The sequence below is a fragment of the Dromiciops gliroides genome, chromosome 5, assembly GCF_019393635.1.
Source record: "Dromiciops gliroides isolate mDroGli1 chromosome 5, mDroGli1.pri, whole genome shotgun sequence".
NCBI classification, from domain to species: Eukaryota; Metazoa; Chordata; class Mammalia; order Microbiotheria; family Microbiotheriidae; genus Dromiciops; species Dromiciops gliroides.
In genome coordinates this window covers 269,311,166-269,339,036 of record NC_057865.1, presented here as the reverse complement: position 1 = coordinate 269,339,036, position 27,871 = coordinate 269,311,166, and the positions used below count along the sequence as shown (strand labels likewise).

Here is a 27,871-nt window from a genome sequence, read left to right as displayed (position 1 = left end):
GTCAAATATCACACAACTTGGTAACTTCTAAATCATAAAAATCATAAGCACCAGCCTTATGCAAGTATGTATTGACCAGGTCTGGAAATCTGCTGAAATGAGGGTAGGAGCCAAAGTACCACTTGTGGTTGACTAAAGGATATATTGAAGCAGTTGGCACATGGATACATGATTGATGATTACAGATCATTGTCTTCCTTCATTTTTTATATATTATTTGGAAAAAAAAGCTAAGATTGAACAACCTGTTTCATCCTGGTGTTTTTTTTTTTAATTTTACATTTAATTTTTAATTTTTTGTGGGCAATGAGGGTTAAGTGACTTGCCCAAGGTCACACAGCTAGTAAGTGTCAAGTGTCCTGAGGCTGGATTTGAACTCAGGTCTCCTGAATCCAAGGCCAGTGCTTTATCCACTGTGCCACCTAGCTGCCCCACTGGTGGTTTTTTTTTGGGGGGGGCGTTGGGCAAATGAAGGTTAGTGACTCACCCCAGGTCACACAGCTAGTATGTGTCAAGTGTCTGAGGCCAAATTTGAACTCAGGTCCTCCTGACTCCAGGGCCGGTGCTCTATCCATTGCCGCCACCTAGCTGCCCTTCATTCCTGATGTTTTGTAGAGATTTGAAGAAGAGAATTATCTCACAACTGAAAACTTTATACTGTATTAATTATTTCACTCAAAATATAAGTAAATACCCTTTGGAACAGTGTGGAGTAGGAGTCTTGAGTAGGGAGTCTCGGGGAAAACACCTTTTATGCATTTATTTCAGTATATGCATTGTAGTTGTTAATGGCAGCTTGTGAGTGGAAAAGGAAGTTCAAGGGCTATTACATAGTAAGTTATATTGATACCATAAAAAGATTTGCTTTGATTGCTTTATGATAGGAAAAAGGCTTCTTCTAGTGATATTTGTCCTTTGTGTGAGTGCCAGTGAAAGCAGAAGCCATGGTTTGCTGTGATATACGAAGAGGAATGATGTTATATGCTTCTGATATTGATGTGGTTTATTCAAGTAGACTTCTGTCCCTTCTTGAAGTTATGATGTCTTGTTATTCTTTGATTTGGGAACACCTCTTCTCCCTAGAGACCTGCCCCTTAGTGGAGTATGACATACATCTATTTTTTAAAATTGACTAAAATTTAATGGTTTTTTTAAAGAATTTTTTTAACATTCCTTCAAAAATAAGGATGTTTCTCTGATAGTGAAACAAAACCAAAATTTGAATCACCTTTGTCTATTCTAGTTCAAGAAACATTAAGGCTTTAGGGTGTGTAATGTGCGTTCTAGGTGAAATGATAGTGTTTAGACAAGTAGCAAGTCTCCCTTCTCAAGTACAACTAATGAGGATGTGGAACATATATACTGAAATACACAAATAAATCTGCAATCTAACTGATGTGAATATTTTTCCATTTTTGCAAATTCAACCCTTTCCTGCAGCCCCTCATGCTCTTGCCATTATTTGCCTATAACTTCGTCCTTATTTTACTCAAGTTCTTTGGATTTTGTAAAGATATCACTGGAATGCTCAGAATGACCATTGGTTATTTCATACTCATATAGATGTGGCCAGCCTACAATTATTGATCATATATTTGTTTTGTAATATTCTTTTTATAGGGGTTTTTTTTTTTTTGGGTTGAGGCAATTGGGGGTTAAGTGACTTGCCCAAGGTCACACAGCTAGTAAGTGTCAGGTGTCTGAGGTTGGATTTGAACCTTAGATCCTCCTGATTCTATTTGGTTTCACAAGAACAGTTAAAAACCTCATTATCTGAAATTTTTCTGACTTTAAGTCTATGTTGGATCTCTTACATTTCTGTGGCAGTCATTGTATTAATTGATTAGGAGGTTGTCAGTTATCTCTGTATCTTTTACTGTCATACGTTATGTATATATGTACATAAACTGTGTCCAATGCATGGATGACCTTTGTTCTGGTCAAATCAAATATTTTTTAATAGGTAACAGATAATAAGCACAATGGAATCTTGATTTCTCCATTGCTCTTAATAATGCGTGATGTAAAGATGGGATATATGGTAGATATTGCTGTTGTTCCTTTCACTTTCTTTTTTGGGGGAGGGGACAGGGCAGTGAGGGTTAAGTGACTTGCCCAGGGTCACACAGCTACTAAGTGTCAGGTGTCTGAGTTGGATTGAACTCAGGGTCCTCCTGAATCCAGGGCCAGTGCTTTTAGCCGCTGAGCCACCGAGCTGCCCCCTTTCCTTTCACTTTCAGGGTGACAATTATACTCATGAGATTATTTTCATCAGATGTTTATTTAGGGGCAGGTAGGTGGCGCAGTGGATAGAGCACCGCCCCTGGAGTCAGGAGGATACCTGAGTTCAATCTGGCCTCAGACACTTAACACACACTTACTAGCTGTGTGAGCCCTGGGCAAGTCAGTTAACCCCAATTGCCTCACTTAAAAAAAAAAAAAGAAAAAAATCTTTGATTTAGATGGGAAAATAGGAACATGAGCTAGTAGTTTACTGATATTCTCTTAAGTTGCTCTTTTTTGTAGTAATAAGGTCTAAAGATATTTTTTTACTTTTCCCTTGCTCTCCCCTCTTTTTTTTCTCTTCACCTCCTTTCATATCCCTTGAAAACTTGAGAATCAATTCTCTCAAGATTGTTCCCTCCAGCATAGATAATCCTTTATGTATACTTGCTCTAGTCGATCTACTTTTCCATTTTTGTTTCTTCAGTGCTGTTTCCAATTCCATAAACACCAGGCCTGTGATGTCTAAATGTGGCAATCCGTTGATGGTGAAAAGAGTTAGATTATAAAAAAGTTTTTTGCATCATCCTTAAATACACTCTACGTGATATTATTGAGTGAGATCTCTTGCCAGATTTTCTTTAAACTGGTTTTACCCCCTCCCTTGTTTCTCACTGTATGATGAAGTGATTTGCACAAAATCTTCTACCATCTTCCTGAAAAAGATTTTATAAATGAGTTTATATTCTAAAAAGTATTGTCCTTAACTGCTTGGCAAGTTGATGAAGCATTTGCTTAGTAGAGCAGTTTATGGGCTTTTTTTTTGGGGGGGGGGCCTCTTCCTGTTGTGGCAATTGATTTACATATTAACTTTTGGATGAAATGTTTATAATTGGTGTTATGTATTCTCTTCCAGTTTTGGCATCAATAACTTGTTTAAATATGTCAGGTTAGAGTTTGAATTGAGTAAATCTTTTTTTTCCTCATTTTTATTCTTCTAGCATTGTATTATCATCTTTAACAATTTGATGGTCTGACTATACAGAGACAGTTGAGAAATGATTGTTATGTCAATAACAAGTTATTCCTATTCAGATTAATTTCATTTTTACGTGATTTAATTTAGTACCCTTTGTGTTTAGTATCTCTTTATTCTTTTCTTGAAGAAAGTATTCATGACATGTAGGTATGAAGTTGCGGAATAGTTTGCCAATCTGTCGATTGTCATTTGATTCTGAACCACGTTTTCTGAAGTGTTTATATTTTTCGTAACTCATTTATGCTCACCTTTGAATTGAAGTAAGTAGCATCAAAATATCTTGATTTATTTTGGAAGGTCTTCTTTATTTATTTGTAAATTTTCTACCTTGCCATCTTCTTATAAAAGATGACTAAATGTCCTATTGCTGTCACCAAAATAATAATCCATCATATAGGTGGTAGTTACATGGCTTAGTGACTTGGAGTCAGGAAGTCCTAAGTTGAATCCTGCCTCATACACTACTTGAACAATCACTTAACCTCTTGTCAGCTCAATTTCCTTATCTGTAAATGGTGTAATAATAATAGGACCTATTTCCAGGGTTGTAAAGATAAAATGAGATATTTGTAAAGTGCTTTGCAAACCTCAAATCACTACATGAATGCTCTAAATAAATCACCTAGTGGCCAGCCTACTGATGATGAGTTTGTCCATAATTTAGCAAGTCTGGTACACACAAAACAGACATGTTAGAGGCTTTCCTAGCATGGTAGAACTTGCAGAATTGCACACTGCTGGCATATTCAGGAGGATGAGCTTACCTCTGTGTCATGATGAAACACTGAAAAAGAATGTGGTAGAAGAGATATAGCATATATGGATAACTTTAATGCAAAAACCCCCCTCTACTTTATACATTGAGAGGTATAAACAAGTCTTTTTAATGCGTAGAAGAAAAAGTTCATTATGAATTAGGGGATAATAGCTAGGTAGCATTTTGGGGTGGGATTCAGGAAGGAGCCTCATGGGGCAAATTGAGTTGGCTTTAAAGGACACATGGGAATTCATCCAGGTGAGAAAGAGAAGAGACTATTTGAGTATGGGGACCAGTGTAGCATATAGTAAGGAAAGTCCAGGCTGTCATTTGGGGAGACAGTAATTGTACTTAGCTCAAGCCTGAGACTATCTGGTAGGAAATGTTAGTTAGGTGGCACGTGGTAATAGATAGCTTGAATGTCAGCCAAAGGAGTTGGAACATCATCATTCGGTGGATAAGGAGCCAGTGTAGATTTTAGCCACTACAGTTATCAGACTGATGGATAAAGATAAAGAGTAGTTTGGTAACAGTATGGAGGGAGGATAGACTCACAGTGGGGAGAAAGGGATAGGAAAACCAGTTAGGAGCAAGTTGTTCAGGTGGGTGCTCATGCAGGACTAAAGTATGATAGTGATGGTGGCAATAAAAAAGAGGGAGATGCCTGCAAGACATATCACAACAGTGCTCCTCCTTTCCAGCTTGGCCTAGATGAGGTAGGGTTGTAATTTTAAAAAATAGAATATTTACCAAGTATGACAATTTGTTTTATATTTTGGTTTCATATAAGTAGAAATTTGTTTTAAATGTGAAATCCAAGGATTTCACTATTGTGGTTTTATGTTCAGGTAAGAATTCTTTTAATAGACTCAACTGAAGATTTTAAATAAAAAGCTATAGCTGTCCCAACTAAAATATGAGGATATTATCATTTATATTTTTCTCTTTTGATGAGGGGAAGAGCCTATGTTTAGTAGTGTCAGTGACATAGTCTTGTATATGAACGTTAACTATTTCCTTTGCCTTTGGTGAGAGTTTGGAACTATTAAATAGAAGTAGTTGCTTCTAAATATTTGCAATCCAGTTATAACGATCTTTCACTTAGCAACCATGGTTACTTATCCTGTTGAGAACTCAAACCCAGAATTTAAGCAAAAAAAAAAATCCACACTGAAACCCATTTACTTTGGACAATATATTCCCTTGGACAATTGCTTAGCCTCTTTTTATTACTTTTTGAGATTGTTCTGAGAAGCTTGGGATTCTAAATTCTCAGCGATTACACAATAATAACAAGTCAAAGGTGGCAATGTTGTGGGAAGTGTGGCTAGTGATAGTGCTGGCACTTGTCTCAAGAAGTGATAGCTGACTGACAATAAAGGGAGGGACAAATGAGAATTAGAAAAAGTAGACAAGAACTCAGAACATGACAATCTTGAGCTATTTGATGTTTGGTCAAACAGACTTAGGACTCTAAGTTCCTACTGCCCTCAGTCTGTTCTAACCGCTTAATGCTGGTTCACAGATGTATAGACATGGGACCATGTACCTATGTATTATGACCTTGGGAGTCATATAAAGGAACCCTCTTATTTAATAGTTGTGGACACAGAGACTTAGAAAGGTGAAATGAATTGCTTCAGGTCACAGGCTGTAGGGTGAAACTATTTTTGGAGTTCCTATTTAAAATGTGCACACACACATTTAACAAAGATTTTTTTTTTAAAAATCAAATATGGTCAAAAAATTTTTTTAATTGTTTGGTATTCAGGGCAGCTGGGTAGCACAGTGGATAAAGCACCAGCCCTGGATTCAGGAGGACCTGAGTTCAAATCCAGCCTCAGACACTTAACACTTATTAGCTGTGTGACCCTGGGCAAGTCACTTAACCTTCATTGTCCCATCCCTCCAAAAAAAGGTAAAACAAAAAATAACAAGAAAAATAATTGTTTGGTATTCACTTTAAGTGTATACTTTTGATCAAGAAAATTCATTTCTATGGGAAACATCCATACCTTAATTAGATGCTGGATGAACAAAACACACACACACACACACGCACACGAAGCTCTTGTCATTTTAGGGGACAAATCCGTTATTAGGAGAACAATCTAGAAGTTATTTAGAAGGCTTAGGAAGTAAGAATTTATTTGCTTATCAGATATCTGCTGTCCTCAACCAGTGAGAACAACCTTGAACCTGAAAGTAAAAAATAGCCAGAAAAAGTCAGGTGTGAACATCAGAGATTGGTTCCTTAGTCTATGATTCTGAACCCCCTACCTGGTATTGTTATTATTAGGGAATATGGAGTGGAATTGTAATTTCTTTGGTCTAAGGAACTCCCAGGTAAAGGAAATGTTGTCTACACGAGCAAGTTGGCTTTTTTCTTCTGGGCCTGTAGGCCTAGGGGATTTGCTCAGGATCAACAGTGTATGTTAGAAGTGGAATTTGAACCCTAGGTTTTACTGCTCTCCTCCTTTGCCAAATTGATATTATCAATTAAGAATTGCTAGAAAGTTTCCTTTTTAAAGTCCTTTTTTTTTTTTTTTTAAGAAAGAACTTTGTGTTTTAAAGTGTATCATTTGGAAAGTCTTTAAGATTTAAATGGTTTTCTTTTATGCAGTAGTTACTAGAATGGATATTATAAGTATACTGTAAAATTTAGATTTTTGATTGTCACAATTATCACTTATTAGATAATGATATAAATGAAATATTTAGTATTCCTTAGAAATGTACAAGTAATTTTTGCAGTGTAAAAAAACTTATTTTGTTTCTATATGTTTCATAGGGCTTCATATGTCCCCAGTGTATGAAATCTCATGGATCTGCTGAAGAGCTTTTCAAGCATTATCAGGCAGTTCATGACTCTGGTAATGAATCAAGCTCATGGAGGAGAAGCTCTAAAACGGTAAAAGTGGATATATTGTAGGCCAATATCTGATGTTTTTGACCCTACTACAGGTTGTAGGCATGCCTATAGAAAGTGCTGTGTAGATGTCTACTTTCCTGTTGTTCTTCTCTCTGATGGCCACTGGGATGGACTGGCTACAGGCTGTGCTGGGATTCTTGAATTTTTCAGAAAGCACAACAGGAAAAAGTTCCTTTTTTATTTAAAGAGTCGATCCAGTTAAAAGAGCTTTAAAACTCAATTATATAAACTAACTGGCAAAAATAGACATTGCCATTTCAGGATTTAAAAATAAGACAAAATTAATTATAAAAGATTTAAGTGTATTCATTTGTTTTTCACTATTGCTTATGAAAATTCTTTTATATTTTTTGCTTATTGAATCTAGTTTGAGTTTACATTGCCTTTTCTTTTCTTTTTTTTTTTTTTTTTTTGCGCAGGGCACTGAGGGTTAAGTGGACTTGGCCCAGGGTCACACAGATAGTTAAGTGTCAGGTGTCTGAGGCTGGATTTGAACTCAGGTCCTCTGAATCCAAGCAGTGCTTTAATCCACTGCGCCACCTAGCTGCCCCTATATTGCCTTTTAAAAAAAATTTTTTTTTTAATTTTTTCTTAAATTTTTTTTAGTGAGGCAATTGGGGTTAAGTGACTTGCCTGGGATCACTCAGCTAGTAAGTATTATGTGTCTAAGGCTGGATTTCAACTCAGGTACATCCTGACTCCAGGCGTGGTGCTCTATCCACTGCCCACCTAGCTGCCCCTACATTGCCTTTTATAATAACATGTGTCATCACAGTATCCTTACTTATTTGAGGGTAGAGGGGCTGCTTTGGTGATTATCACCAGACAGTTGTCCTATAGGGTGATTTTTTTTTTTAACTCTAGCAAGTCACCTGAAATATGAAGGGATTATTAGTTTTCTTGGGAATAGTACTCTCACTTATGAACCATGAGTCTTTTAAAATATTAAAGTATAGAGTTATTTAAATATTTTTCAAAGAAAATTAAAAATAATTTTTAGCAATAAATATTTAACAAATTCAAGTACAGGGATAAACACACAAAGAAAATAGTGAGATCATTTCTATGTGATAAGCAGATATCATAAAATATGGGCAGGTACTATAAAATATTATTAGCTTAACTTGGTTATTCTTGTTCATGTGTCACCTGAAATTCCCAGGTCTGTTTCAAGACTATTACAAAGATAAGCTCTATCCAGCCTAACAGTGTTGAATCTGTAGCCTGCCCTAATTCCAATTTGTAGTGACCTCTTCACTAATACACTTCTAGTGCTGCCTTTAGTTTTTACAAGAAGTTCTTTTATAGACCTAAGATTACTCAGAATCATTCCTTAGTAGATTACTACCTAGAGTAATTTTAGTAGTGATTTGGATACTATTTCAACTTTACATTCTATATGTAATTTGTGGCAACTTCAGATCTTAGTTTTGAAAAAAAGAATAAATAATAAGAGCACTAATAATAAGTAGACTTGATGCTTGGACTCTTTGTCTGGTGGGCTTGCTTTCCAAATGAAATTGCACTATGTATTTTGTATTTTGGGAAGCTCAGTAAATCTGAAAGAATGAGGATATTTCCAAACTCCTTACTTTTTTTGGGTGGGGGCAATACGGGTTAAGTGACTTGGCCAGGGTCACACAGTTAGAAGTGTCAAGTGTCTGAGGTCGGATTTGAACTCAGGTCCTCCTGACTCCAGGGTGCTGTGCTTTATCACTGCACCACCTAGCTGCCCCCAGAAGCTCAGTAAATCTAAGGCAGTTGTCTTGCACTATTTCTGGATATGACAAGGTAAGGAGGAATTGTTCTTTTTTTGTTGTTTTTTATGTGTTTTAAAACTTGTGTTTTGTTTTTTTTTAAAGCATTTACGAAATGTTCTCATTTGGTATTTTGGAAGTGAAAATGTTACATAAAAATGTAGTCAGTATTGAAAAAGGCGTATACGTGCTCATGTTTAACCGAGTCTGAATTTTTAAAAAAAAGAAATAGATCAGTTTTTCCCCACATGTGGATATCCAGCAAACAACCTCATTTACAAGTAGCTGTTAGGTGGGGGCTCATCCCGCATTGTCATATATTATATATATATAATATATATTATATATATATATATATATATATATACTATGATTTCTCTGCCTAGTATTGTTTCAGCTGGTCATTTCCTTCTTTCCCCCTGCCCTGTTGACAGAACTATCCATTCTTATTTCCATTACTAATCTTGCCCTACTATTCTAGCCCTTCTCCTTGCTACCCTACCTATATCTGCTTTCTTTTGTCAGCACTGCCAGTGGCTTACAATGATTTACAGTTAGTACGGTTGCCCGACATTCTAGACTGAAAACTCAAACATGTTTTGCCGAGGAAAAGATTGTTTTAAATGGCAGTTAGGTTTTATGGCAGTATTGGTTCCATAGTTTAACTGTGGTGAGTTAAGTAGGCATCTCCAATCTGGCACGGGAACCATTTCTAGCACTGTTTCTATGAGAGAATGTGTTCTGAATACCAATCAGATTAAGCTGTTTTTCACTCACACACACACACACACACAACACACACACACACACACACACACACACCACACACACACACACCCACCCTTTCATCATTTGGAGGACTTGTTTATATATATCTCATACTAGTATGTTTTTAGGATAGAGAGAATTGGGTTGATGTCCAGTGATTAGGTATATATTTTATTAATAGACAAGATTAGCTATTATATGTTTGAATATACTAATTCAAGTATTGCTTATTGTTTCCTTTTGTTTCCATGTATGTTCAGAGAAGATGTGATACTACTCCGACAAGAGGTCCAAGACCTACAGGCTTCTCTGAAGGTGGGAAAGAAATGTTTTGTGTTTACTTATTTTCAGTGTTTTAGATAAAGAATTTTAAAAGCTATGAGCTAAAAAAACTCCTTTTCTTATTAGGAAGAAAAATGGTACTCAGAAGAGTGAAGAAAGAATTAGAAAATTACAAGGGCAGCGGCAGCAAGTAATTAATTGCTTTAAAATACTTGAAGCCTGTTTACATGAAGCTATTTAGTTTCATCATAGAAAATGAAGATTAATACCTTTTATTGTAAGGCAGATGACCTGATACAAATGACTTGAAATTTTGCTTCCTTATGGGTAATATCAAGTGTGCTGTTTCCTTTTAATTCAAATGAATGTATATGTAGAGTTTTTAAAAGTCTTAGCTTGGTATTTAAAGATAAACCCAAGTGAATAGAAAATATAGATCCAAGAACAGTGAATTTAACCTGACACATAAAAGGATATTCTCCACTTGGTAATGGTATAACATAGATCCTGTTATATTTGGAAAATTATGTTACAATTGGTTCTACTAGCCAGTTCCCCCAAATTGGAAACCTTAATCATTCAGGAGCTGATTTTTAAATTTGAGTATTATTTAAGCTATTTTCTTCTGTGTATGATGTTTGTGTTGTGTCTTTTATGTTGAGAGTTATCACTTTAACTTATATACAAAAGGGATAAAATATGACTTTTGCTAAATCTTAGCTTTTTTAATTGGGAAGGATTTTGAAGCTAATTAGGATCTTTGAATTGTGGATTTCATTTGTTCATGATATTTGTTTATGAGATCAGCATGGCTAATCAAGCATTATCATGGTTTGTATCTCAAAGCTCATAGAGAAGCACTGACTTCCTAGATTTAAAGAAAAGATTGCTTTTATTTCATGTTGAAAATAATTTCTGTAAAAGGGAAGAGGCAATTGTAGCATAGAAAATTTATTTTGGAAAAATTAGAAAATAAAATTGGCTAGGAAAACTGTTATTCTTCATAGCTAATATCATTTAGGTCCATTGTACTATATGTAAAAAGAAGTTTTATAATCTGAAAGTAATTTTTGAGTAGTGCATATTTTAAAATCATGAAATTAAGTATTTCACTGAAGTTTTGGGGAAAAAAATGAATTTTATTGTTCTTCCTCTGAAAGGTTTTTGTAATGCTACTACTGTTATTTTAAAAGTTTAACCTTTGAGTTTCTTATCATAGCTGACTATTGCCATAGCATTTTTACATTTTTAGTGTGCTTTACATAATCATTGACACTTGTACTAATTTTGCTTAATAGCATTTATTTCTTTCCAATTACATGTAAAGATAGTGTATTCAACATTCATTTTTATAACATTTTGAGTTCCAATTTTTTCTTTCCCTTCTCCCCCCTCCCTAAGACAGCAAACAAATTGATATAGGGTATACCATGTACGATCAGGTTAAACAAATTCCCACATTAATCATGTTGTGAAAGAAGAATCAGAACAAAAGGGAAAAACCACAAGAAAAGATGAAAAGCCAAAACCAAAGTGGAAATAGTATGCTTCAATCTGCATTTAGAATCCATAGTTCTTCTGATTTGAATAGAATTTTCCATCACCTCATAATTTGGAAGATTAGGTAGTGAAATTATTATGCCCTAGTTTGAACATGAGGATTTAAACTAGAAGATTGTAAGTTTTTTGAGTACAAGGTCTATCTACTTTGTGTTTTGTATCTCTCATATCTACTCCACTGCTATGCACAGATTAGGTGCTTAATAACGGTTGGTGATTGAGGAAACTGCATGAAGATAAAGAAATTAACTGGCCTTTGGTCAATGACACACCCAGTAAGTAGCAGGATAGCTTTCCAACCCAAGTGTCTGGTTCTTTCTCTGGGCCAAGCTGTGTCTAGATATTTATCCACAAGATTCCTATACATACACAAACAATACTATAGATAAGGGACAGCTAGGTGGTGCAGTGGATAGAGCACTGGCCCTGGAGTCAGGAGTACCTGAAGTTCAAATCTGGCCTCAGACACTTAACACTTACTAGGCTGTGTGACCCTGGGCAAGTCACTTGACCCCAATTGCCTCACTTTAAAAAAAAATTAAAAAAATAATAATCTATGATAGAGGCCAAATTTTAGATTCTATTAGGTTTATTAAGAAGGCGCTCAAGAAAAGTTCAATCCATTAATTCAAAAGTATAAACAACCAATCAACAAGTACTTACTAAATGCATACTATGTACCTGTCACTGTGCTAAGCAATGAGAATACAAAGAAAAAGCAAAAACAGTCTCTGCCTTCTAGGAGCTTACATTCCAGTGGAGCAGATTGTATATAAGTCAATTGGTACATACAAGGTACACACCCACAATAACTTCAGGGTAAATTTAGAGGGAGGCACCCAGCAGCTGGTGATTCTGGGAAAGGCTTCTTGCAAGAGGTGGTCCTTGAGCTGAGTCTTAAAGGAAGCCAGAGATCCTAAAAGATGGATGTTAGTAGGGAGAACTCTTTCCAGGTCTGAAGAACAGCCCATGTGCAAAATGAGATGAAGTATCGTATGTGAGGAACAGTGAGTAGGGTGGTATGGTTGAACCACAAAGTGCATGGAGAGAAATAATGTGTATGAAGACTAGAAAGAGATGAAGGGATCCAGTTGTGAAGAGCTTTAAATGCCATCAGAACACTTTATATTTGTTCCTATAGGTACTAGGGAGCCATTTGGGTCTATTCAATAGGATGCTGACATGGGTGGACCTATGCTTCAGGACAATCACCGGCTGCCATGTGGAGTATATATTGGAGTGAGAAGAGACTTGATGTGGAGAGTCCAGTTAGAAGCCTATTAGGCTATTGCAAAAGCACAGGTGGAAGGAACTGAGCTAGAGTTGTGCTGTATGAGTGGAGAGAAGGGGACATCAGTGAGAGTTGTAGAGAAGGATGTCATAAGACTTGAAAACTGGCTGGATATGTGGTGTGAGTGAGAGGCTAAGGATAACACCAGTTTTTTAAAACTTGGATGACTAAAATAATGGTAGTGACTTCAACAGTAATTGGGAAGTTTGGAAGAGAGAAGAATTTGGTGGAGAAGCTAATGTATTCTGTTTGGACTTGTTGAGTTTGAGACACATATCCAACAGACATCCAGTTGGAGCTGTCTGATAGATAGTTGTAGAGAGACTTTGGCTGGATAATTACCTCTGGGAATCATTTGTATAAGGACGAGGGGGCTCATAGAATGTAGAGGTAAAAGAAGAGAGGGCCTAGAACTGAGCCTTAGGGAATCCTCAGTTAGTGAGTGTGACTGATCAAGAGCCATCAGAGGATATTGAATACCCCTTAATAGTTCATATTTATACAGTACTTTGAGGTTTTCAGAGTCTTTTCCTCACAATGTTCCTGCAATGTAGATTGTGTGTTATTGTCCACATTTTTATGATGAAGAAAATGAATTCAAGAGTTGCATATGTGACTGCCCCAGGCCTCAGGAGGATTTTTTTCATTTGACTAGCATTCTGCTCAGTGATGTCAGTGAGCTGAATGAATGAGGATATTTCCCAAACTCCTTACTTTTCACCAGAATCTTATTCACTCTGCAGCATCTGGCCTTTAGAATAAAAAGTCAGACCCTGTCTGTCCATTTTTTAGACCGTGTTGCCTGTGCCTTCCACTAATGTTTATTTTAATTTTCATTAAGGAATTCAAACCTGATGGACTGTCAAGATTCATCAGCAGGTAAATTTATTTAATATGATAGTTCTACTTAAATAAAAATTGCATTCTATTATAGTGACTTAAGACTATTGACTCACACCTGGGTTCTTCAATATATGTGTGCATGTAGAATGCGGGCTCCCAGAGGTTAAAGACTGCCCCCCCTGTACCTAGTAGCAGTACTTAATAAATGCTAGTGAACTCATTGATTTGAACTTCTTACTCTAAATTAACTGTTGCCTTGCAGATATATATATTGTAAAGCTGTAGGTGTGGGAAAACTGAAATGAATGGCTAAGATTGTGTTTAGGAGAGTTAGTTATTATACTGAATTTAGCCATCAACTCTTCATGAACTTTAGGAGTTGTTGGTATGTTATGGTTGACCTAGGTGTTTTTAATCTCTTTCATTAAAAAATTATAGCTGATGATTTGGAACAAATGTACAGAATTCAGATTCTAGACTCTGAGATATGAAGGAAAAACTGAAAAAAAAAATAGCTTCCTTTACAGAGGGAGAACCTGTAAGCAGATAAGTAAATGCAGAACACTTTGACGGTAGAGAAGGTACCTACAGGGGTATTGAATTGTTTGATTAGGAAGACGGCAAAAGTTTCCAATGTGGAACCAAAATAAATTTTTAAAGCAAAAATGTTTACAACACTTTGGACTTTATTGATATTTTTTTTTTTTTTTTCCTGTTTTGAAAGCTGATAAGTTCCATGCCCTTTTTTAAAAATCTTGGATGATTCAAAATATCTCATTTTATGAAGCTCTTCTTATGTGCCCAGTGCCAAGGATGAACAAAAATGAAAGGCATTGTCCTCCAATGAACTTAGATTCTCCTGGCGGGATTGAGGAGGGGAGATGACAGCTATACAGACAAAGTAAACCCCTACTCCTCAGAGTAGGGTTTTTTGGAGCATGGGAGGCACTAGTAATATTGAGGTGATCAAGAATGATTCTATGGGAATATGAACTAATTTATAAAGGGTGCTGGTTTCGAAAATGTTTTGACTCCTAGGTAATAATAATGGCGACGTGTGTCAGTTAAAAACAAGTGTAGCAGCAGTTGCTGCTATCAACTACTGATAGGAACAACATCACATGCTCTTATGATGGAATCAATTTTGAGTAAATATTAATTTTTTTCTAGAAACTCCAGTCATTGAACAACAACTTAGATGAAGCCCAAACTGAAAACTTTAATATTAAGCAAATGAAAGACTTATTTGAGCAGAAAGCAGCCCCAGCTTGCTACTGAAGTTGCAGTAAGTCATCCACTCGAATGAATATTCAAAAAACATGTCCTTACTATCACTCTTCTTTCCTTTGGTACAGCTTGATTTATAGTACTTTCTTTAGAATGTAACAAGTTGGGGCAGCTAGTTGGCGCAGTGGATAAAGCACCGGCCTGGACGTCAGGAGGACCTGAGTTCAAATCCGGCACTCAAACACTCTGACACTTACTAGCTGTGTGACCCCTGGGCAAGTCACTCAACCCTCATTGCCCCAAAAAAAAAAAAAAGAATGTAACAAGTGGACAAGAACCAACATTTCGTTCGGGGTGGTTGCTTCGCTGGTTCATTTGACAAAAGAACTTTATTTTATCTGCCTAAAGATATTTGTTCTGCCTAAGTATGATGGACAACTACGTAAGACGTAATTGAAAAAATCAGTTAAGTGATAGGGCATAGTGGGTAGAGGGTTGGCCTTGGAGTCAGAAAGACCTAGGCTTATCACCTACTTTTCATATCCGCTTTATGATACTTAGGCAAATACATCTCTGAAATGTGAAGTTACGGACCAGTTGTTGATTTATTCCCTACTAGGAGCACAATAAATAGTGTACAATTTTAACATGGAAATAGCTTATTCCTTTTTGTTTGGAATTTTAGGTAGATTTGGGCCTTTACCTAATATCTTTTTATTTTAGATAATTTTTAAAAGACCTAAATGCTAACATTCTTTTATTGAGTGTGGTTACATGGTAACTTAATTTGACTAGAATTGAAATAGTGCCAGGTTAGGTTATTTTAAAATTCATCATTTTGAGAAAAAACCCTTTTGTACTTTATTTATCAGTATGGTTATATGATGAAAGAATGAATTTGAATCAAAGAATTAAAAATCATAGAAATAGCTTTTATGTCACTATTTATAATTAGATATAAAGTCAAAATATGATGAAGAAAAGGGGCTTCGAGAAGCTGCTGAACAGAAGGTGACAAGCTTGACAGAAGAACTAAAGAAAGAGACGACTGTAATTCAAGATCTAAAGACTGAATTGGTAATTGAGATCATATGGTAGTAGTTATTTCCTTTTCTCTTCCTTTTTAAACAACATATTTAGGGGCAGCTAGGTGGCCACAGTGGAAGAAGCACCAGTCCTGGATTCAGGAGGACCTGAGTTCAAATGTGGCCTCAGACATTTGACACTTATTAGCTATGTGACCCTGGGCAGAGTCACTTAACCCTCATGACCCTGCCAGAAACCAAAAAAAATAAAAACCCACCATATTTCAAGGCGGTTAGCTTTATCCAGACAACAATGTATCTGTTACTATTAGCTTGGTTCTATGGTGATGACTTTAATCCATATTCCCGACTTTGACGCTAATCCAGTATTCCAAACACCTATACAAATTATCATCTCTACCTCGCTTCCCCAGTTATGTACTTGCTTCACCCACAGATGCCATTCCTATGCTATCTTTTGTATCTTTGCAGATGCTGATCTACTGTTTAAAATGTCCTTCCCACTTACAATTTATCTAAGAACTATCCATCCTTCAAGAACTAATTCATGTCCTATCTGTTCTACTTCATTTTATCCACATAGGACTCTAATATTTATGAACCCTGGAATTAAATTCATTTCCACAACTATTTGTAGTATTTACGATCCATTATTTAGCATTTTATCATTTTTCTATTTTTCACTTATATATTTAATATTTTTTAGGGAAACGGTGATATCTTACATTCCTCTACATCCCTTGTAATTTCCAGCACTAGATCTGTACACCCAGTAGTCAAAAAAACATGTACTGTGCTGGATTGACTATCCCTGCCCTAGAGGTAGGGGAGTAAGTCATATATCTTGAGGTGTCATACATTAGAAACCTATTTATAGCTTAATGAGAATTTTCCACTATTTTAAATTTGGAAATTGTTTTCCTAGTATCATTATAAAGTACATATATATGTAAAGCATACATATTAGAAATTTAATTTGTAATAGGACTTATTTACTCTATTTAGGATTGTAATTTGAACACTGAAAAGCAATATGGGATATGGAATGAGAAAGGGTAGGCATTGGGGTCGGGGTTCAAGTTCTACCTCTCACATACATTAGCTCTGTGATCCTGGACAGATAAAACAATGCCAGCTGCAACTCTGTAAAACTAAAAGTTATCAGTGGAGGTGGTTTATACAAAGAGAGATCTCCACGCATGAAATTACATGTCTGGATCCTGCCTCTGGGTTTCTCCATTTCTCTCCCTTCTCTCCCAGAGAGAGAGAGAGAGAGAGAGAGAGAGAGAGAGAGAGAATGAATGAGAACATGACCTAATTCGTGTAGCTATTTGATTTGGGTGAGAGGCAGTGTGGTATAGTCGATAGAGCTGGTTTCAGAGCCAGGAAGACTTGGGTTCACCTTCCACCTCGGACACATACTTGCTGTGTGACCAGGCAAGTCACTTAATACCTCTCAGTGGTAATTGAGAGATTATGTAACTTTCTAAGATTTCGAGTTTCAGAGAAGGTGTTGACCTGCATTGGTAAGAAGAGAGACTGTGCTCATCTGAAAGTTTCCTATGTCAATGAAATCATAGGTGTAGTGCCTGGATCTGTTATTTAACTTGGCATATTGTTGCTATGGTTATTTGTTGTTATGGCATTGGACCTGGAGTATCGTTTCTGTTTGTCCACTTTTAAAAGAGGCAGAATCATTGGAACTAAGGCACCCAAAATGGAACACTATGCAATACCACTAATTTTTTCAATCTCCCATCAAATATAATCTGTTTCTACAATTTTAACCATCCTAGGTTCATTAAAATCTGTTTTTGTATTTGGCTTTATAAAGTTACTGCCAATAATAATTTCCTAGTCTCCTTTACTTCATATAACAGGTACTACAGAGTGTACATCATATTAAAATATTACATACAAAATAGCATTCTGTTGAGAGCTCATCAGCAGGCATAACTCAGCTTTATGCACCTGATGAGTTTCTGGAAAGCAAATTCTGGTTATTGAATCATAGATTACTATTGAGGATCATAATATATTCAGACATGTTCCTATGTATAAAACAAATTAGAACAATTACTAGAAATTAATGGCACTTTAAGGTTTATAAAGTGCATTACACATATTACATCATTTTATCTTCACAACAGCCCTGTGAGGTGAGTGCTATTATTATCCCTATTTTTCAGATTAGGAAACAGAATTAAGCAGAGGTTAAGTGACTTGACCAAGGTCACACAGCTCTGTCTTTGAGGATGGATTTGAACTCAAATCTTCCAGATTCCAGGCTGAGAAGTCTATCCATTGTGTTACTTAGTTGTCTACATCTTCAGAATAGCTGTTTCAAATTTCATTTTACTTTTGTAAACATGGAGGATATTTTAATTTTATCTTCTCACAGAACTCCTGTGTAACATTAGTCAAAAAGATAATTGCTATACAATTTACTCCTAATTCTATTGGAAATTTTCATTGACTCCATTATGGTACATGAATTTTTAAATACCAGTGGTTTAAAAATTGCTTGCATAAGAAATGTTCATCTATTAATTACTTTGTAGTGAAACCATAGGAAATAGGTTTCATTGTATGTAGTCATTGTAATTTTTGATTCAGTTTCGTTTCCTTGCTCATAGCTTCAAAGACCTGGTGTAGAGGATGTTGCTGTATTGAAGAAGGAGCTGGTCCAGGTTCAGACTTTAATGGACAACATGACTTTGGAGCGCGAGAGAGAGTCTGAGAAACTCCAGGAGGAATGTAGAAAGCTACAGGCTGACTGTGCTACCTCCGAGGTAATGAAGTTCTAAGATAGCGAGTTGTGATGAGTTCACTGACTCAGTCTGCATATGGAATATGGATGCATGGGTGACTTTGGGAAGCTTCTTTCTTTTCCTTAGAGCCACTACTATGAGGAGCAGATTTGAAAAAAAATAAGCTTATATGCTACATATAATCTGTATTTTAACTGTCATTTCACATTTAATATTTTAGGAAAATGTGATTAGAATGAGAAAATTGTGGTTCTCTATGCCAAAACTTATTAAACTGTGGCTCTGGAGCCCTTATGGGGTCATGTAACTGAATGTGGGGGTTGTGAAAAATTTGGTAACAGGGTTGTATAAAAATTTCCCAGGTGAAAAGGGGTCCTGAGTGGAAAAAATTTAAGAAGCCCTGCTCTATGCCACTCCCACCCTCCCACCACTCTGCCAAATGCACCAGATTTGTGGGTGCTGTTGCTATATTTTAAGTTCAAAATACCATATACCAAATTAAGCCTCAGAGCCCATCTATTAAAAGATCAGGGAAGTAAGAATGAGAGACAAAGAATTACAACTATTTCTGATTTTACCTTCCTTATTTTAGAAGACGGTGATTCAGATTTTTTTTTCTTCTAGCTTATAAAAATACTCTTACATAAGGCATATTATGATTTAGTGACATTTGACTGACATTTTGATAAATGATGGGTTTAATGGGTGCTTTTGTCAGTGCTGGCTTCCACCTTTCATCCATCATGCTATCGTGTTTTGTTTTGGGTGGGTTTATTTTGCTTTATAATGGAGATACTTAAAGTTGAGGTAATGTGTTTTCTGAAAGCTCTCCAATAATAATAATAATACTCTTTATGTTACATCTTCCCAAAGCATTGTAATTTTATTTCACATTAATTTCAGAATCTTAGACATGTAACTATTGCTCTGTTAATGAAACAAATCATTTTGTTAGCAAGTTCTATAAATGATTATTTAGTGACAGTGGTAGCTTAAACTATATTAAAACAATAGATTGTTATGTTAAGATTGGTAATGTTGTCTTTCATTATTGTGGTTTTCCTTTTGTAATAAATGTTGGCACACAATGCTGTGGCTAAGAAAGATGAATACAGTGTTTTGTGGTTTGAGACTCTGAGGAAGGGATGAAGGAATGTAATGTTTATCCCTTTGAAGGGGAATTTGTTCAATTAATCAACTCATCTTGGTAATTTAGTCATTCTGTAGTCCTAAATGCTCATGGAAAATGGGAATTTAATTATTTTTCCTTTACCGTATAGAAACTATGAACTTGTCAAAATGTCTGCATGCAGTGCACAAAAAGCAAAGCGTTGACACTGGACAAAAGTTTGATTTGGTTTAGAGGGGTTCCCCCACTGCAGACTTCCTCTTCTATTAATATGTTATTTAGTCCTTGCTCTGCCATGCATTCTGTGTGGCAATGATTTAGCTTCCTCACCTGCATGGTGTGCTAGACCATACGATTGTTTCTAAATCTGCTTTTTCAAGTTATGAGTAGATAACATAAAATACAGGGGAGTATTTTTTCTCCCTGTTAATTTCATTCTTTTCTTTTCTCTTTCTTTATTAGTAAGATGAACCATTAACTTTATTTACTTGATTTATTAGATTTATTTGTAAGGCAGCTGTAAATATCAAATTGGAAATGCATAGATTCAATAATCCCACACACATTTTGTATATCAATATAGCACTTACAGATATGGATAGAAATATGGTAATTTACCCTATTGTTTGATAAGATCATGAGGGGCCATTGGCAAGCTTGTCATTTGACTGCAGCATGGACCAAAAAGGTTGAAGTGGCAGAGTCACATCTAATGTCTGATTATTATCGATATATTTTAAAGTGTTAGTGGGATATGACATTTTTTTACTGAGTAGCACAGATGTAGTTGGCTATAGGAATTTGAAACTAAGCCACCAACATTGATAACCATTTTAGGACTATAGTTTGAGGAAAAGATTATGAAGATACTCATTTTCTTGGAAGGGATGGGTAAGATGAAGCATCAGTGAAGAAACCTGAATCATTCTCAAAAATGCACAAATAGTGGCATTTTCAACCTTTTTGTGTAGTCTATTTTTCAACCATAATTTTCATTGTAGTAAACATCAGTTACTAAAGTATGCATCACTTTTATTGTAACGTCTTGCACAAAGTACTTAGACCAAGATAGATTTTAAAAAACTTGTATTTCAGAAATTTTTTTAATCTACATGAATATTCTGCTTTAAAGTCATTACTGTAGGACTCTGGGCCCTTATTTTAGTGATTTGGTCATCACTCAACTGATTTTGAAAGTACTTCAGAACTTGGCAGAGATACTGGAGTGGTTTGCCATTTCCATCTCCAGCTCAACTGAGGCAAACAGGGTTACATGACTTGTCCAGGATCACACACGCTAGTAAGTGTCTGAGATCAGATTTGAACTCAGGAAGTGGGTGCTCTCTCCCTGTGCCACCCAGCTCCCCTTAGCTAGTATTCTATAGGCATGCCTTAATTTTGGCCCTATATGGTATTACTAAATTCTCTCCACTTGCCTTCTTTAGTGAACTTGGCCTGCTATTTCCAAGAATTAGATATACCCTCAAAGGATGATTCACCACCTTTGAAAACATTTAATTACTTAAAATCATCGCAAAAGAGGAGTTTAAGAAATGTGTGGGGTTTTTTTTTTTTTAAGCAGGATAAGTATGTATTTCAGCTGGGAATAAATAGAGTCACAGAATCTTAGCACTGGAAGGCTCTTCAGAGGCTCATCTGCTTCAAAATGAGCAAGAATCTTCTCTACAACCTATTAGTTAAGTGTTCATTTAGCCTTTGCTGAAGACCACTAGGGAAGGGACATTTACTGCTTCCTGAAGCAGCTTTCTGACTTTAGGATAGCTATAATTTTGCAGATGTTTTTCCTAATGTCAGTAGGTTATTGATGTATGATTTTTATCAGTATGAAAACTCCCAATCCTAATGCAAATTGTGATCCACCTTTAACAAAGCAGATAAGTTGTGGGGTCTCCTGAGGCTTAAAAAAATTGAGTGACTTAAGGTCCTTGTAGCAAACCTAAACCTGCCTCTGTAACTGGGTGCAAGCAAAACAAGTCTAATGCTTCTTCTTTTTTTCTTTCTTTTTCTTTTTCTTTTTTTGCGGGGCAATGAGGGTTAAGTGGCTTGCCCAGGGTCACACAACTAGTAAGTGTCAAATGTCTGAGGTCAGATTTGAACTCAGGTCTTCCTGAATCCAGGGCCGGTACTTTATCCACTGCGCCACCTAGCTGCCCCAAGTCTAATGCTTCTTAAACAGAACAGCGGTACCAATACTTGAAGATGACTGTTGTCTCCACTAGTTTTCTCTTCCCTAAGCTTCACACCCCTAGTTTCTTCAACTGATCCTCCTAAGATGTGATGTTAAGGCCCTTCCTCATCATAGCTAACCTCTGGATGCCATCCCATTGCTTCTTATTCTTAAAATGTGGTGCCCAGTCAACCAGATGTTGCATGACCAGGGCAGAGTCGAGTGGAACTACTGCGTCCTTTGTTCTGGGGGCTCTTTTTGGCCTAATGAAGCCCAGAATCACTAAGGTGTTCATGGCTGTCTTGTGACACCGTTGGCTCACATTGAGCTTACAAATTACTGAAACCTCTTGTCTCCCCACGCCTCCCTTCCTTTGACCTTCCCTTTGTTGAAATTTGGTCCAGCACTGTAGCCTATCAAAAAGTCCTTGGACCTTGCGTTTGTCATCTAGCTAGCTAACTGTGGCTTTGCGATTTCTGCAAATTTGTTAAAGTTTTCATTTATGCCTTTATCCAAGTCATTGAAAAACATGTTAGCCCCGGGATCTAGGTCTATTGCACAAGGTACTTATTATAAAATGATAAATTTTAATACTAAAAGGGCTTCATGGAAAGAATCACCTATGATTGCTGTAGTAACAGATAGCATGAATATGTTTTAGATACAGCTCTAGCACTGGTAGCCAAAACTCTGGAAATCAGGATCCTCATTATTAAATAAATAATAAATATGAAAGCCTGAGACCTTTGGAAAGGTCGATCAGGCCATATTCTTTTAGTTACTCCCTACTTTATTTTTCTTTTCATTTGTATGCATTTCCCATATCCTTTCATGGAAAAGAAATTTGATAAGATATGAGGTATGACTACAAATTAATGTGATTGAATTTTGAGAAAAATTGGAACTCATACCAATAAGCATTGTTCCCTTCAAAGTCACTACTTTAGTTGATGTACATTTTAGCAAAGCGTTTATAGAGTTCAAGCCATTCTTGTGGACGTGGTGGAGAGAGTTAGTAGAGGTACCCTAGATCAAAGCTTCTTAAATTGTGTATTGTGACCCTACACGGGGTCAAATAACTGAATGTGGGGGTCGTGAAACAACAATAAAAGGTTATGTATACCTATTTTATATACCTATATACCCAGGGTCCCATAAAAATTTCTAGGGCAAAAAGGGATTTTGAGTGGAAAAAGTTTTAAGAGGCCCTGCCCTAGATAATACAGTGTAGGTGAATTCAAAAATAGGATGAATGGCTAGACCCAAACAGTTCAGTGTCTGCTTGGAAGCAGATTATATACGGAATGCCTCAGGGATCAGAGGTTGGGCCTGTGCCTTCTGTTTTCCATGTGCTCTATTTTTACCTACTTTAATTAGGAAAAAATAGTGACCTTTTGTATTTCCAGTATCAATATTCACATTTTGCATATACATCATTGTGTAAATATACTGCAAGTTGAAGTTAATGGAAACTGCAATGCATGGTTAATATCTTATACTCTGCTGCCTTAACCTCTGGGATCCTCTCTTAGCCTTCACAGTTAGTACTCTGGTGAAGTTTTATTGTACTGTATTATACATATTTTAAACATACATTGAAATATAAGAACAATTTTTGTTTTTTGAATTGGGCAAACAGTGCATAAAGACATGACCTTGAGACCTTCTTTAATTTCAGGGAGATTCAGGGTAAAAGTTGAAAGCAAATGAGTTGAGTTGAAATGATATTATATTTGACATTATATCAAATAATTAAAGCAGTTGCTGTTCTTAGATAATTTTTGCAATACAGATGTTTAAGAAGTTTTATTACATTGAAACAAGATCTACAGTGCTGATTTCTGTCTGTAATTTATTCTCCATCTCATTTTGTTCATCTTTTTCCTGCTCAGGTTACCATAAGCCAGTTAAGAAGTGAACTTGCTAAAGGCCCCCAGGAAGTTGCTGTGTATGTACAGGAGCTGCAGAAACTACAAAGTTCAGTTAATGAATTAACTCAAAAAAATCAGGTGAGAATTCTCTGTTCTATTTAGCAGTTAAAAATTGTATATAGCTTATGGTTTTAAACTTTTGACTTGATGGACATATTTTATACGTGTGGTGGTTGTGAGAACTTTAATATTTTTTTAAATTTCCTATCAAAGTATTTTTTAGTATTAGAGAATGTGAAACATTGTTCTTTTATTTTTATTTTTTAGTATTTTTAAATTTTTTAAAATAAAAGAACATGGAACTCTGTCATGTTTATATGTCATTGTTATAGCACTTTTCAGGACTCTGGGGAGTTTTCACCAAACCTCAGGTTTCAAACTTCTAGAGGGCCAATGGATCTGGCATTTGGTGAAATGGTAGTTCAGTGACTTTGATTATCCATCGCATTGGTATAAATGGGGGAAAAGTCAAGAAGGAAAATCAAGTCAGCAGGGGGGAAAAGACAGTAGATCAAACTGATTATGAAAAAGTTAATTTTTGCCTTGGGCAGTTGAATTTGTTTCCAGTGTTCTAATGTATTTTTGTCTAATGTATTGAAAATAGTGATTAAGTTAGAGGTTCGAAGTGCCTCATTCTTTTTTTGTTTTTTGTTTTTTTGTTTTTTTCAGGGCTATGGGGGTTAAGTGACTAGCCCAGGGTCACACAGCTAATAAGTGTCAAGTGTCTGAGGCCAGATTTGAACTCAGGTACTCCTGAATCCAGGGCCGGTGCTTTTTTTTTTTTTTTTTTTTTTTGAGGGGCAATGGGGGTTAAGTGACTTGCCCGGGGTCACACAGCTAGTAAGTGTCAAGTTTCTGAGGCCGGATTTGAACTCAGGTACTCCAGACTCCAGGGCCGGTGCTCTATCCACTGCGACACCTAGCTGCCCCCAAAAGTGCCTCATTCTTAACGTCTTGTTTGTTCCTTTTTGGCCTTGTAACAATAGCAAGATGAGTGCCTTCTCTCCACCTCTCAGCCCCAAGTCTGAAAATATAAAAAATATTATTGTACCTTGACATTGAGAGCATATGTATAAAGTAATATCTGTAGAAAGGACATTACAATTCACTTAATGTTAAATTAAAAGTAATTATTTTCTACTAATCATTACATTATTTGCATGACAATTAAAAATCTAAAATACATTTTAAATATTTTAGACCTTTGTATATTATTATACGAATGATAAATTTTTGTCATGATGATAAACTGCTTGATTTTAGGCTTTTCACATCACAGGACTAGATGTCAGTCTAAACAAGCATTTATTAAGGGCTTATTATGGGCAAGGTGTTATGTCAAGAGCTGGGATACAATGAAAAGCCTTCAAGGGGCTCATATCCACAGAGAGACAAAATGCAAACAACTATGTTCGTTACAAGCTATGTAAAGGGTACATTGGTGGTAAGAAATGACACTGAAGAGAACAACTATTGGAAGAGTGGCTTGATGAAAGCAAGTATAAATGAAGAAGTTTGTGTTAGAGACAGTACTGTTGGGATGGCACTAAGGGATCTCATCTCAAGGTTATCTGAATGAGGAGAAAATCACAAAGGGGTGGAATCAGTTTTGGACTTTATTAATACCAAAAAAGGCACCTGAAAAGAACAGCAAGAATTACCAGCCTACACACACACATACACATTGAGGTGATTAAAAAAATCTCTGTATCCACATTGAGGATTCCCCCGGACGAGGGTGTTAGGAACCAGGCTACATTGCACAGAGTAGATGCCTTCTTTACCATCATGCAGTTTCCATCTGCAGATCTTGGTTTCAACTCCAAAGACCAAGACACCCTCAAAGGATAAGCTGATCACTTCTAATCTTATCACTATGCTGTTGCCTCAGCTGTTGGATCCAAATACAACACCTGCCCACCTCCCATGGCCTCCTCTCCTCTCTGTTTGGAGGGCTGCAGGGTGGAGCACTAAATGCCACCCAGAACCCTCCTTTATAGAGGCCAGGATTTCCATTGGCAGCTCTGCTTGGTTTCAAGTCCCAAATGCCCCTGCTTTGGTATCACCATCCCTGCTCTCCTTGACTTCTGATTTTTTTTTTGTGTTGTTCCTCCACTTAGATTGTGAATGCCCTGAGGCCGGGGACCAGCTTTCTTTTTCTTATTTGTATCTTCAGAGCATAGTACAACGTCTTGCACATGATAGGCACTTAATAAATGTTTATTGAATTGAATTTAGTTTCCTGAAGAAGTAGAGAATGGAAGGTTTCACTTGCTTAATATTGTTGACTCAGTCAGCAAATACTTATTAAGCAGTTACTATGTGCCCAGCATTATTCTGGGCACTAGAGATTCAAAGACAAAAATGAAGTCTTGAACCCAAGGCCTTTATAATCTATCAGAAGAGACCCCCTGCCTCCCCCCCAACCATGTATATATAAATGTACAAAACTATGTGTATATGAATAAATGCAGAATATATAAAAATATATAACTTTAAGGTAATATGGAAGAGGTACTCAGTAGTAGCTAAGGGGATTAGGAAAGGTCTCATGTAGATGATTAAAAAAAATAAACTTGATTTAATGGAGCAAAATGCCATCTTAAAGGCTTTCTTCAAGGAAAGTAACTCCTAGAATCGCATCATAATTATGCAGAATATAAGACGAGAGACAGCCTTGTTTGGCCCTCTTTTTGTTATCAGTCAGGATCCAAATCAGGGAGACCAGGGGGTTTCCCCGTCATGGAAATATCTAGCTCCCAATCCACATTGAAGGATAGATGGTGAGGTATTCCAGGTATGCTTTCTGTTGTTGCCGACTGTATCTGTTGCCCTGGAACATCAGCCCATTACCAGATCTCCTATATGAGATCCATAATCATCTATTTAGGAAAAAGCAGACACAGAAAATCAGTTGTTTAAACTATGACAGGTAGTTAGGTTGGCAACCTCTATAGCGTTATCCCCCAATATTTGCATCATGGGTGGATGCTGCAACTGCACAGTGAATTGGGCCCAGAATTAAACAGGAAGAAGAGAGTAGTCTGGATTGCCTTGGAGAAACTGGAACATTCTTTAATTACCTCAATCTTTTAATTAAAGGCCTGTCCTGTAATACTGGTATTCTACTGATCTACTGAGATGTTACATTATGGTGAGTCATGAAATGCTGTAATCCTCAAAGGATTGAAAATAAGCATCATTAAGAGGTCAATGGAAAGCACATGGCTGCCTAACTTTACAAATCCAGAATCAGGAAGGAAAATTGTAGTAAAAGATGTCATCAAAGAAAGGCATGACCAAAAAATGAATAAATGGGCTGGTGGTGACTTGGTAAGAGGTTGGGGATACCAGTGGACAACCCATGTACTTTCCTGGTATCCTTTTCATCTAAAGAGAAAGTGAGAGAAGGCCCCCAGTGAATTGGATGGACATTTCTGTGGTGAGCTTTGGGGAGGACATGGAGGAGGAGGGATATGATTTTGTGGACAGGCAGGAGGAATGGATTGTAATCTGTATCTCTGCCCCTGGTTGAGAATAGAGATCCATTTAGAGTATTTAAAGTAAAGCATCTTTCAACTCAAAAGATGTGTGAACAATCCCTAGTGCATGTTTATTAGGGAAAAAAATTTACTATTCACATAATTGGTGAACTAAAACCAACATAGCATTTTTCTAGTTATTGTTAATTTGTTGAATGAAAATTAAGCTGTTCTATTCTATAAGTGATAGAAATAGGGGCTGGACCTCTGATTTCATAGGAAAGGGTAAATTTCAGGTGAGGAAACTCCTTCCACCAGTGCAGGGTCAGCACTTTCTCTGCCATTTGTAGTCAGAGAGAGGTGCTCAGAGCACTCGGGTCAAGTCAGGTCTTTATGACTTCATGGGCCAGTTCTCTATCCACTCTGCCTTACTGCCTTCCTGTGAGTCATAAGAATACTAAAAATTTGGTACTGTGAATTTTTATGAAGTCAGGTAGCTAATTGATTTTAGAATAAAAAATAGTTATTACCAGTACTTTTGGATAAATGCATTTCTGGCTGAAATGTAAGTAAAATTTTTTATCCCACCTCAAAATATGAGTCATGTACCTTCCTTAAAATGATCAAAACAGGAGCAAAATATTT

At 36.4% G+C, this 27,871-nt stretch overlaps 2 protein-coding genes across 2 annotated transcripts in view; both read left to right on the top strand.

Annotated features, from left to right (window-relative positions):
* Positions 1-9,952, top strand: part of LOC122729033 (early endosome antigen 1-like) — a 44,672-nt gene extending 34,720 nt beyond the window's left edge. The window contains exons 3-5 of the mRNA XM_043967700.1: positions 6,811-6,930; positions 9,737-9,791; positions 9,885-9,952. Of these exons, the coding sequence (XP_043823635.1) occupies positions 6,811-6,930; positions 9,737-9,791; positions 9,885-9,952 (243 nt within the window). The remainder of the gene's footprint in view (positions 1-6,810; positions 6,931-9,736; positions 9,792-9,884) is intronic.
* Positions 9,953-12,500: 2,548 nt separating this feature from the next.
* Positions 12,501-27,871, top strand: part of EEA1 (early endosome antigen 1) — an 80,917-nt gene continuing 65,546 nt past the window's right edge. Inside the window, exons 1-5 of the mRNA XM_043967699.1 lie at positions 12,501-12,586; positions 14,707-14,736; positions 15,633-15,756; positions 18,362-18,517; positions 23,706-23,822. Coding sequence (XP_043823634.1) covers positions 12,501-12,586; positions 14,707-14,736; positions 15,633-15,756; positions 18,362-18,517; positions 23,706-23,822 — 513 coding nt within the window. The remainder of the gene's footprint in view (positions 12,587-14,706; positions 14,737-15,632; positions 15,757-18,361; positions 18,518-23,705; positions 23,823-27,871) is intronic.